The 13,502-nt window shown below is 35.2% G+C and overlaps 1 protein-coding gene across 1 annotated transcript; it reads right to left on the bottom strand.

The window, feature by feature from the left end:
* Positions 1 to 5,587: 5,587 nt before the first annotated feature.
* Positions 5,588 to 11,904, bottom strand: LOC110904518 (glutamate--tRNA ligase, chloroplastic/mitochondrial). Its single transcript, XM_022150358.2, has 13 exons — positions 11,379 to 11,904; positions 11,173 to 11,291; positions 10,777 to 10,898; positions 10,230 to 10,412; positions 8,974 to 9,092; positions 8,842 to 8,890; positions 8,649 to 8,750; positions 8,468 to 8,570; positions 8,309 to 8,372; positions 6,809 to 6,923; positions 6,549 to 6,649; positions 6,194 to 6,350; positions 5,588 to 6,081 (listed from the first exon to the last, which is right to left on the bottom strand). The coding sequence occupies exons 1-13, from the start codon at positions 11,669 to 11,671 to the stop codon at positions 5,863 to 5,865; spliced, it is 1,746 nt and encodes a 581-aa protein (XP_022006050.1). The 5' UTR covers positions 11,672 to 11,904; the 3' UTR covers positions 5,588 to 5,862.
* Between the last annotated feature and the right edge of the window lie 1,598 nt (positions 11,905 to 13,502).

The following is a 13,502-nucleotide window of genomic DNA, read 5'->3' as shown; positions in this document are numbered from 1 at the left end:
TCCAATCTTCTGTACATATATTTTTTCTTTTATCTTTGAGTCGTAGTTTCCTTCCACATTGAGGACAATGAGATTTTAAGTGTGGGAGGTGGGGGTAGCATTTTAGTCAGGTCTTTAAAAAAAGAAAAAAACTTGAAAAATAAAAAAAATAAAAAAAAATTGAAAAATAGAAAATGTTTCGAGAAAGTTTTTGCAATAAATGGAAAACGATAGGTATAATTGGATCGTTGGCATTTGATTACTATATATATATATGAGATAATGAACGGTCAGTCACGCGTCTAACTTAGGATATGTGGATAGGTCCATCCATTTGAAAGGTTCCTTAGGAATGATATAAAATACCTAAAATTAGGAGTCTTGTAGGTTCTCACCTTAGGAGCTGTGGCAAAAACTGAAACTGTGGAGAGTAAAAGGGGTACGTCATAAATAAAAAGCTTATAATTTTTTTCCGATTAAATTGGCACACATGTTTCTTTTTGTGAAAACAAATCCGAAACAGTGTGGCGCCCGAAAAAATATTTCATCCATTCATTTGAGCATATGTTGAAAAAAAGAAATGGGAAAAAACGAAGCCTATGGTATTGCCGCGGGGATAGCGTCTCATGCGGTACATACCCTCTAGGTGGAGTTATAAAAAATATGTGAAGTTTATGGCATTAACCATGGGGATGGTGACTCGTGTGGAGTATGCCCACTAAACTGATTGTATACAAAATCATGTAAAGCTCGCAACATCTTAATACATCTATCAATCATAAGTTTAATCGGAATAGCATAATAATTTTTTATATAAGACGCTATGCTTAATATCTTTTAACCTTATAAACTTGAAACGGGATTAGGTGAGATTGTAGTCTTTTGAGTGTGAGATCCATAAATAACTATAAATTACTTGAACTTAAATGAATCATAAATAAAGGCTTGGAAGCTGGCGGTTAGGTTTAAATGGATCGTATACCTGCAATCTTAATTAACGTGTGATTTGATTTGTTAATAAATTAATTTAATATATCAAATGCCAATGTTTCTGATTGTGATTCCATTGCAAATAATTTTTTCTGGACGAATTTGATCGGTGCACTTTATGTACACCATATTGAACATTAATTATGTTATAAATGTATCATATTGTTAGGAAATATATTGTTTTGATTGGTTTTTATATTTTATAGGTCTTAAGTGACAATGAGTTAAAAATGATGGAAAAAAATGTGTTGATAAATAAATGTTGAACCTCATGTCATAACTACACATTTATTATAATTAACATAATTAGTGGTTTGCACTTTGCATTACAGGAAGAGGAACAAGAACACGAACGAAAGGAATTGTGCATTACCCATGAATTAAATTGGTGAAAGTAATTAATGAGCTTCAATGTCAAAATTAGTTGGGATGCAAAACAGATGTGGGTCACTTTGATGTCGGTTGGAGGAAACTAAGGGGTTGTTTGTTTACCTCTTAATGAGATTTTTAATAGTTCAGACTTCTTACTGGTTCAACACTTAATGGTTCAGACTGTTTGTTTCACGAGCAGATGTCTGAATGGTTCAAACATTTGCCTCTAAATGGTTAAGATTTATACAGAGTCTGAATGGTTAAGATCTCTAATCTGAATTTGTCAGACATTTGCCTCTGAACGGTTAGCATTATATAGGCTCTAAATGGTTCAGAACTCTTACTGGTTCAGCTCTTACTAGTTCAGCACTTAACCATTTAGGTGTCACCAAACAGCCCCTAATATGATATTATAGATATTAGGCTGGTGCTTGCGGCCCACGTTGAAAAACTAATATGATATTACTCAATTAATTAATTTTCAGTTTTTAATTAATTTTCAATTTTTTAATTAATTTTTAACTTTATAAAATTATAAACCATTTCATTAAATTTAAAAAAAAAACATTACAATAAAAAAAATATTAAAATAAAATTAAAAAAAAAACATTACACTAAAAAAAATTAAAAACTCAAAAGTTATCTTTTTTTTTCGATCCGCTTCTTTTGTGCCAACACCATCTTCAACGTTTTTCCGGTTAGGTGGTCGTGCGGTTTCAAGTAGAATTCAAAGTCATGAGCCCATTGTCTATCCCTCATAATCTCGGTCACTTCGCGGTTTTCTTTCATACGTTTAGTCCCTAGTTCGTGTTTGTCTTGAAGTCGTTTGTTTATCTCCGAAAATGCATTAGTCATTTCGGATCCCATCGACGATGACTCGGCCCTTTTCGATCTTGCACTGCTTCTTCTTCCGGCGGATCGTGGTAGCTCTTCCACCGGCTCTTCCTCCGGAATATCATTGTTGACATCGGTGTTTCGAGCGTCAGAGGTTGGCGTTTCGGGTTCACCGGACTCGTTGGTTTTTTATCTCTTTGACGACCTTTTATTTGCCGACCGACCGGTATTCGTACAGACGTTGGTCCATTTGGGGCTATTTCGAAGAATTTGCCAACACTTTAAGTACGGGAAATTGCCTTGACTTTGTGTATACTCGACTTAGGTCGTTTGTGTAATGTCCTCGTCCTTGTGGCCACTTTTCCATCTGTTAAAAGTGCGTTGGTAAACGGATTGGAAATTCGTGCACTTCTTGTTGATATTGGTCCACTTGCCCAATATCGAGTCCGCCGGCCGGTATTCGTCTCCTCTACCCATGAGCCTGAAAAAAGTTCTCGGATTCGGCTCTAAACAACGGCTTTACTTTGGTTGTTTGCTAAAAAAAATAATAATTAATACAAAAAACCTAAAAAAATAAAAATTACAAAACAGAAAATAAAAAATCGAAAATAAAAAATAGTAAATAAAAAAACCAAAAAATAAAAAAAAAAACAGAAAATAAAAAAAAAACAAATAAAATTACCTATTTGGGGGTCCTCCGACACGTCGATCCAAGCTCGGGTTAACACATACTCCTTTTCGGCAACCCACAATTGCACATTTTTTTCGCTCTGGTGGTTTCCGTTTTCTTTTTATATGGGTGTTTTGTTTTTTCTTTTTGCGTCTCCTCTACTTCCGGTTGTGTTTCCGGAAAAACCTCGGGCTCGTGTAGTGCGGAGTTGAATGCTTGTGCCGATCCGAATGCTTGAGACGACCCCATTCCATCTGTGTTTTGATTATTCGGGTTCCAACCGTATAGATTCGGATCCCATGAGAGTGGTTGGTTCAAAAGGTTCATGAACCCGGTATTATGTTGATTAAAATCGACAAAACCGGATCCGTATGGGGTGGGTCGAGCGGGAACCGGAGACACGGGACGGGTAGGATTGCTACTTTGGTTCGGGTCCGCAGTAGAACGGGGAGGAATAAAACTGCGGTTGAAGGGTTGCATTGTATAAAAATTTCTAGATTTAAAAAAAAAGTAGAGAGAAAGAGGGTTTAAAAGTATGTTGGTTATATTGGATTTTATAAAAAAATGGGAGATGGGGGTATATTTATATGAGGAGTTAATTACTGTTTTCGTCCTTGTGGTTTGTCAAATATCACTATTTCAGTTCATTAGTTTAAAAATTGCGATTTCAGTCCCTGTGGTTTCACTTTCGTAACCATTTCAGTCCACCTCCGTTAACCCCATCCATTTATTCTGTTAAGTACACGTGAATTGACCATAATGCCCTTATTAATAAAAAACAAAAAGATGTCTAAATGAGTTAATTACTGTTTCCGTCCATGTGGTTTGTCAAAAATCACTACTTCAGTCCTTGTGGTTTGTCAAAAATCACTATTTCAGTCCATGTGGTTTCACTCTCGTAACCATTTCAGTCCAGTCTCCTAACACCGTGTATTTTACCGTTAAGTTTTTAATGAAATACCTAAATTACCCTTGTGTTAATTAAATTGGATTGTAGGGTTCGACCCACTATGGCTTCAGTAGAAGTAGAAGTCTGGCACTATTTTTACATATATGGTTCCAAAATTTTAATTTTGGATTTTAGAATGAGAAAATGTTTAGATAGGCATTGTTTTTTAAAGTTATTATGTTAATTGATGCTGCTAGGAAGATATTAATTGGGGTGGAGTAATGAGTCACCGGACATTAAGAGAGTGGGGTTGTGATGCCGGAGAAGATGACCGGAAACTTTTTGCCGGAAATGAGAGCAGGGATGGAGTGGGGTGGGGTAGCGTGGGGTTGTGTTTTAACAAGTGGGTCCTAGAATACGATCTTTTAAATTTCCATGGTTTTTTTATTTAATTAGCACAAGGGTAATTTAGGTATTTCATTAAAAACTTAACGGTAAAATAATTGGTGTTAGGAGATTGGACAGAAATGGTTACGAAAGTGAAACCACATGGACTAATATAGTGATTTTTGACAAACCACGGGGACGGAAACAGTAATTAACTCATTTAGATATCTTTTTGTTTTTTTATTAATAAGGGCATTATGGTCAATTCATGTGTACTTAACAGAATAAATGGATGAGGTTAACGGAGGTGGACTGAAATGGTTACGAAAGTGAAACCACAGGAACTGAAATCGCAATTTTTAAACTATTGGACTGAAATAGTGATTTTTGACCAACCACAGGGACGAAAACAGTAATTAACTCTTTATATGAGAGATGAAAAATTAATTGAATTTAATTTTTTTTTACTTTATGACCGTTGCAAAGGGTCAAAAAAATAAAACTTTTCCTTCTTCACGCCGCTAGGCACATCACGGGAACAACCAAATCTTCCCCCATAGCGCCGCCTGTTATGGTGTGGCCGGCGCTATTGGGCGCGAACTGGGTTTAATTGTGAGGCATGGCGCCCCACTACACATACACTTATTCCTGTAACTACTAGCAGAGCAGCTGCCATCAGAGTCAAGAGACATTGTCGACCAAATAATCAAACCATTCCAACTTAAAACTTCTATTTTCTCTCTTTAGAGAGTCAGTTCATAGGGTGCGACTGCAAAATTTTAAGGGGTACGATTGGGATTTTACGGCGTATATAACACTAAATTCCTTTTTTTTTAAGGTGGGCGACCGCCCCTTGAGATGGCCATAGATCCGCCCGTGCATAACATTATTGTTTAGAAAAGATTTGCTTTATACAAAATAAGTACATTATTGTTTAGAAAAGATTTGCTTTATACAAAATAAGTAGGGGTGTTCAAATTGTAATAACATATTAGTTCAACTGGTAACATGTCAATACAATACTTAAAAAATATTGGAAAGAAAACATATGGTCGATACACAGTCCAATTGTGACATGAGCTCATCAAAGTTTGTAAAACCAAGCAACAATAGAGACACATCGATATACACCTCAACCTTAGACGACGAACCGTTTGAACAAATTAGACAGGTTAAATTTTCAATATCTCAAACCACCAATGAACCTACAAATCCTTGGGTATTCAAGATGCATCATTTCAAGGATAACTTGTTAAGATTAGGCTTAAGTTAATTAAAAATTAATTACACTTTTATAAAGCTTATAAATACGTCTTATTACCAAGTTCTACAAAATAGTTCAAGATTATTTTAGACTGATTTAAACAATACATGACTAAGAAAATCCAAAGTTAAAAATACCACTAAAACAAGTTTTATAAAATCAAAATAATATATTGTAAAAAAAAAAAATTCTATAAATCACGTATCAAATATATTAAATATTTCTTACTAAATCTACACTAAAAGTTGAACATTACTCTAACTAGTGTATAGCAAACGGGTCAAACCCGAAACATGAGCGACCCAACATGTTGCGCGATTGTGTAAACATATAATACAACGCCCAAACAATCCAATGCAGTTAATATACTCTGAACTATCAAACAAAATGAAATAACGACTGACTGACTATATTCTACAAAATCCGACTTATTTTCCTCAATGAAATGGCCCAAGTAAACCACAAAAACCATATAGCTCAGTGAGAAGCAACAGTAGCAGGCTCCACCTTGCTAAATGCTTCCCAGTCAACCTGTTTCAACGATTCGAGCCGTTGTTCCAATGTCACAAACCCCACTTGAGGGGCCACAATGCCGCTAGTCCCAGCTCTATAAATCAAAACTATGCCCTCTCCCATGTCAGGCCCATGAAGTTTTCCGGTCAGCAAAACTCGCAGGGGCATGAACAGTGATTTTCCCTGCAAATTCACACCATAGCCTCAATAATTAATTAATTAATTAATTATTGTATTTAATCAAAAGCTATACTCAACCAATTGCTGAATTATATTCTCTAGTCTATAATCTCACCTTGCGTTTTAATGATTTCCCGAAGGCTTTCACCCACTTCTGCCACCCGGATTTTCCTTCTTCAAGTGCACCTAAAAGTTCACCACTGTCATATGCAGCTAACAAGCTCGATGCAACCGCAGGAAGACCGTCTTCTAAGATTTCTCTACCTTCAGAACTGCCAACGCCATAATTTATAAGATAAGTATCGAATGGGTTTCCTTTATATCTCTATTGTGAACCAGATATGGTTTGACTATAGAAGTCAAATTATTTGTTCTTTTTTTTTTTTTGGTTTGTTATCTGAAAACTTCTCACATTCAAATCAAAGAGTAAACAGGCTTTAAACGTCGAATGCACATAAAGGTCAAGTTACCTTGACAGAGTAGCATGGAGAGGATAAGATAGCAAGTCTAAAAGTAACTTATCAGCATCTGTTATCAAGTCCATCCCGCCCTCCAAGAGCTTAAAAGCATCCTGTATATAACATTAAAATGCATAATACAAACTTTAAGAAGTTTTAACTTCTAAGAATTTGAAAACACTTGCAACAACTTCAACCCGTTTGGCTTGTTCAACCCGCTGAAGATAAAATACAATCCAAATCAATGCATGTTTAGGGAACAGAAGTCTTACTTGTATGAAAACCCCTTCTGATTCATTGAGGATGCCAGCACTCCTCCATTGCTCACCGACGGACTTTAACAACTCCTCTGCGGGAAGAGCTTTCAAATGCAGGCCATTCATCCACCTAAATAATGTTATTTAAAGAATGTAATAGTTAAGAGTATTTGAAAGCAGACACCTTTTCGAAAAAACTAAAAATCACTTGGATAAATTAACATGTAAACACTATGTCACCAACACATACCATGGAACACTAGCTATACTAAAGTTACAACAATGAGAGGAGTGCATGGGTCGGTTCGGTTTGGTTTTATGGTAAAACCGAAACCATAGTTATCAAAAGCGCACGCTTATGGCGCCTAGGCGATTTTTTTGAGCGATGCGCATCGAATCCGCTCCTACTTCCTAGGTAATTATAGCGCAGCCCACTTCCCAATTCCCATGCGTGATTAATGCTAATTGATCTTTTTTTTTTAATTTAATGCATAAATTCCTCAACTTCTGCTGTATTTATAGGCCTCTAACTAACCGATTATATCACTAAAGATTAATTAAGATCTCAGTTCGTATTATTCACATCCAATTTTGAATTCTGCAGTATTTACAGTGCTTTATGTTCTCAAATTTAATTCTGCATTCTGCAGTATTTATTTCTGATTGATTAAAATCTGAATCTGTTGTCACAGAATACAAAAATGGCTTCTCAAAATGATTCTGGACCCTCAGAATACAGGAAAACCGATATAATATATTTTAATTTCTTTTTATTTAAGTGCGCTTTTTATTTCTCGGGCCCACGCTTTTTTTGCGCCTTTCGCCTATGCCCTAGGCGGAGCCTAAGCGCCTTGAGTGCGCTTCGAGCCTTTGATAACTATGACCGAAACCGTAACCGAAATGCTCGGTTTTCGGTTATTCAAAACCGTTCGGTTTCGGTTTTAACAACGGTTCGGTTTTTCAGTTTTTGGAACACAATTACATAAGATTCAAAAATAAAAAGTATAATCCAAGATTTAATAATCTTTCTTAGATGTTTACATTGAAGTTATTATGTTTAACCATTTTAATTAACATCGTTCACACATAAACTTAACTTCTAATCTATTTTTATGTTTCTCCAAAGTTTTTATTATGACAATTTCTTTTATAATATTTTGAAAATCATTTAATTTTTGTGTTAAATTTGTTATTTCTTGTTGGCAATGAACAAATCATTTTTAAGATAAATAAACATTTTAATGTTTTTGTTATAAAAACTTAACTTCCAATAATAAAACTAATAATTCCTAAATCAATATATAACCAACATTAAAAAAAATGATTTTTTAAGTAATTCGGTTCGGTTTAGGTTTTTTTTTCGGTTTTCATAAAATGCAAAACCATAACCGAACCGTAAATTTCGGTTCGATTTTTTTTCCCTTTTTTTTTTTTTGCGCGGTTCAGTTTTTTTGGTTCAGTTAAATCAGTTACTGCTGCAGTCACATACATGCAAAACTAGAAAAACAATGTCACCTCAATTTTACTGCATCAAATATGGCTCCACTTTTGTTGACGCGGTCAATCGAGAACTTTTCAACTGTAACACAAGAAAATTAGATAAAGTCCACAAAGGACACGACTCCATTCATCAGCTATATACCATGTGCATAACCTCAATTTATATGTACTAACCCATCTGCTCCAGTGTAAAAAATTCGTCATTAGTCCCATCACTCCAGCCCAACAATGCTAGGTAATTCACAATCGCTTGAGGCAAATAGCCCATTTCCCTATACTGTCAAATGTCAAAAAGTTAATAAGCCACAAAAAGTAATAAATATGTATAACAATTATGAATGACGATGACAGCTACCTGCCCTACTGAAGTTGCACCGTGTCTTTTCGACAGTTTGCTCCGATCAGGGGCAAGAATCAATGAAACGTGTGCAAAAGAAGGCATCGGGAACCCCAGAGCCTATGACAAAGTAACATATAGCACGAAGAATGAATGTGCCGCCAGGAGTAAGTTGGTTGAAAAAAAAAGCCCATCAACGTATAGAAAGTACCTTATATATCAATGCTTGCCTCAACGTATTAGGTAAGTGCTCTTCTGCCCTGGAGCCCAAGTGTTTAACAATATTAATAATATCAGCAAGAGAAATGCTTGTAATGCAATGAAGCCGACAAATTTGTACTACCTTATAACATGTGTAATAGCCATGGTAGCATCATCAACGGTTACGCAAAAATTATATACTGGTTGGCCGTTACTCCTCATAACTACAAAATCCCCAAGTGTGTCTAGATTCCAGCTAACCTACACGACATTACTAAGCGTATTAACAGCCTAACTACAGTATGTAGCACGGGACAACTTTCAAACAAGTAAGCTGCATACAACCACACGGTGTGATAAATTCATTTCTTACTGTAGATAATACAACTATACAAGGCCGAGACAATAACACAATTGGTGGTCCAGTACTTTTTAGTACATGATTAACAGTACAATTTGTATAATATTGCGATCAACACAAAAGAAAAAAAATACTACTAGGGTTTGTTCATTTATGTTCGTGAACGTTCGGTAACGTGTTTGTTTATGTCCATTTGTGTTCGATAGTTCATTAGTGTTTAATTTTTATAACTTATTTAAATACTTCAAAATTTCGACAAATAAAATATCTAATAAGTATCAATGTATTATATATTATGTTCAGAAACGCTTGTTTGTGTTCATTTGTTTCCATATGTGTTCATGAACGTTTGTTTGTGTTCGTTGCCTAAAACTAACAAATGAACATGTTCATTTTCTTAACGAACGGACATGAACATAAAATCTTGTTCGGTGAGTGTTCATGAACAGTTCGTGAACACATATATTTCCTTAACAAACGAACAAATAGGATCTTGTTTGTGTTCGTTCGGTTCATTTGCAGCCCTAAACACAACAAATCATAGAGTAGCTGGGTTCCTTCGGCAAAGAAGATGTCTAAACAATGCTGTTCGCAGTTAAGATGCTAAGCGAATTATTTATGTGACAAGTAAAATTGGGATCCAATATAACAACTAAGAGGCAAAGAAGATGTCTAAACAATGCTGTTAGCAGTTAAGATGCTAAGCGAATTATGTCTAAACAATGCTGTTCGCAGTTAAGATGCTAAGTGAATTATTTTTGTGATAAGTAAAACTGGGATCCAATATAACAATTAAGAAGAATAATTGCTCTTACAATCCGTTTTAAAGGCATGGTAATGGATGTTATAGAACGGAAAACGTAAATAATCTAATGATCAGTGTATAATTCTGCAAGTGCCAAATTCAGCAACCCATATAAACTGCCTTAATGAAATAGCATGGCATAAATATATTTTTGAGTGCGAGGAAGTATGTAACACCAGCAGCATCTAATAGCTGTTGAATTAAGTTTTTTTTTTTACGCAAAATGAGTTACCTCCCCTCTAATCAAGTCATTGATTTTCAAACTCCCTTCCTTAGGAACGCGGAATCTGTAGGTAAACGGGGTTCCCTTTGCCAACTCCTCTTGAACTTCCTCATCAGTAGCAGTGGCCCACTTTCCAGAATACACAGGAGGTAAATTTTTTTCCTTTGCGATTTCTTTCATTTGTTCGAGTTCCTAAAAGATCTCACAGGGTTTAGCATACCAATCAAGAAGAGATAAAGCCAGCATATTAAGAACTGAAAGTATTCGAGGCTTAATAGAAGCAAATAAAACAAATGGCCACATAAGAATGAACATGATTACAACTTATAGATCTCACACCATTGATCCTTTTTCAATTGTACAGTTCATTAAACGTTTTCTCTATCCACCATTGATCCTTTTTCAATTGTACAGTTGATTAAGCTATCTGAATGTAAACTAAAACACAAAATAGAACATAACCTTATAGTTTAGAAAGGGGATGACTTTCTTCCACATAAACATATATAAAAACTTCAACAATGGCATCCCAGATTCCCAGTTCAACAACACATACCTCATTTGAGCAAAAGCATCTATAAACTTGCCCAGATTGTAAAAGCTTCTCCGCATACTGTTTATACAAATCATTCCTTTCCGACTGCCTATACGGACCATAATCACCACCAATTCCAGGACCTATACAATCAAAATCAACAACAGTCATCATGGTTGTAAGAATCATGCCTAGGCTCCGATTAATCGCTAATCGGACCTAGAAATTACATCTAATCCACCCATAATTAATCGCTAGGCGTCAACGGTGCCACAAATCTGCGGCAGCCCAGCATTTCCGGCCAAACACTATAAATTCCGGCAATTAGTCATGTTTACATATAAAAATCTCAATCGCATGTCGGTACCCCACCATAAACCCTAAGTAAAATATTGAAAAAAGGAAATTGGTTCTAACCTTCATCCCAATCAAGGCCTAGCCAAGAAAGATCTCTTAACACAGCTTCCTCAGATTCCTTAGTTGATCTCTCCAAATCAGTATCCTCTATCCTCAACACAAACTTTCCCCCTTTTGACCTATTTCAATTCACCAAACATAAACCCTAAATAAATATTATTAAATTCTCATATCAAACCATTAACAAAATGAAATTAGAATCCAACCTAGCGTAAAGGTAGTTGAAGAGAGCAGTTCTGGCGCCACCGACGTGAAGATTACCGGTGGGAGACGGAGCAAAACGAACGCGGACTTGACGGTCATTGACGCCGTTACTAATGTCGGAAATTGATGCGGATATTGAGAACGATCGTTTTGGGATGTAGGAGATGCTGATGAAGGTGTTGGTGGTTTTGCGGGTTTGTAGGGATGGGCGGACTAGTCTTGATTGTGGGAAGAGTTCTGGGAGAGTTATACGAGTCCGACAGCCGATTCCGGCGAGAGTCGCCATTTTTATCATCTGTAGATTAGCAGGGGCGGGTAGAAGAAGATAATATAGTTATCCTTAACTTAAAAGGGATGCTACATGTACGATACCCGGACGTGAAATAGTAATCTGCACGTGTTTCATCGATCGAAAACCATAAAAATAAATTTTGGTATCGATAAATGTTGTTTGGACGGGCAGTTCGAATCTATCATGGTACACACGCAATATAACTTACGACAAAAAAAAAAAAAATAAAAAAAAACCTTTACTGCAAATACAAGTTTGTTTTCAACAGAAGTTATAGATACATACCAGTTTGTTTCATTACAGAAAAGAAAGGAAAATAGTTATATTTGACTTGTCCGATTTCAAACAATACGTTTGTAAAACATTTATCAAAACTTTTATCGGTTTACGTTTATATTATTTGAATAACAAAAAGAGTAATCAACGTCAATTTATAAAATAAAAAATCGCAAGACAATATTGATGACATGTACGTTTGTGATTTTATCACTTGTACATTATTAATCACAACTTGGTTTGAATTATATCAAAACATAGATAAAAATAAGCACGTCACAACATCATACTCAAAACTTTATAAATTCTTGTATTTTAAAAGTTATAAAAAAACAAAATATACTCAACATAATTATAATAATAAAAAATTCAAATAAAAAACGTGCGAATAAATTATAATCTTGCTTCTTGTTATTCTTATTTCTTATTGTTTTACATGTATTCATTTTATAATTTATATGTTGATTAAATCCAGCAGGATTACAAAATCTTTTTCATCATATGTATTTGTTTGGATAAAAGTATATTTATCATGTGCCTCAATTTCTTTGCAAATTTTGTCATTGATTAAGTTAATAAAAAAATCGAAAATCCGTTTGAGAAGGGCTAGAACATGAGGTAAAGAAATAAGTTAAAAGAGGCATTAACCATTGGAGCACTAGAATGTTTTTGGTCTGGTGTTTGCTGATATATGCATATATAAATACAATTAATCAGTGGGAAAAAAAATGGCATTCACTAATTGGTTTCACCTTCTGGCAGCCAATCATTAAATAAGAGTATTGTACATCTCTCTCTAAAATGTACGGTATAAGTGTGGCTATCCGGAGTAAGTGGGTAAGTTAGCAAAAGATGATGCCATACATTTGGAATCGCTGACAGTGCTAAGTAGCCTAAGCCCACCATCTACAGTTTTCGGGGAAAACCACTCGCCTGAATGCCAATTGCGGTAAAACTAGGTTGAAATCGGATTCGAACTTAAGACCTGTAACCTTCGATTGAAATCTTCACTTCCCCTTGAATGCCAATTGAGTTAAAGCTCATTTGCATTCCATATTAGATTTCAAATTCCCTTAAAAACTTTGTTTTTTCACAGCACCAATTTTCACAAATCTTCACCGCACAACCCAATTTTTATATAAATATGATGTTGTTTGTGGGTGCCCTCTCCTTGGTCTGTTTGACGTTCATAAGTAAGGATCTGACAACTAGACTTGAGCTTCGAACCTCCTGGTGAAGATTGGGGTGTGCATGGGTTGGTTTTGGTCTAAAACCATAAACATAACCATAACTGCGATGTCGGTTAATGGATATCCATAACCATAACTGATCGGTTATGACGGTTTTGGTTAATCGGTTTTGATGGTTATGACGGGTCGGTTATGGGTGGTTAACTATGAATTTAGGCCTAGCTAAAATAGCTCATTTTTTAACATGGAATAAATTTTTATTACATATTTTATATATTAGCATATTAACTAGTATTAAAAATAATTGGTTAATACCGATTATTAAAAATGATATGACATATTCATATAAATTCAAATAACCATTCAAC

The sequence above is a fragment of the Helianthus annuus genome, chromosome 16 (genome assembly GCF_002127325.2).
Source record: "Helianthus annuus cultivar XRQ/B chromosome 16, HanXRQr2.0-SUNRISE, whole genome shotgun sequence".
Taxonomy (NCBI): Eukaryota; Viridiplantae; Streptophyta; class Magnoliopsida; order Asterales; family Asteraceae; genus Helianthus; species Helianthus annuus.
The sequence above is the reverse complement of the archived record's forward strand: the minus strand, read 5'-3'. Positions and strand labels throughout refer to the sequence as shown.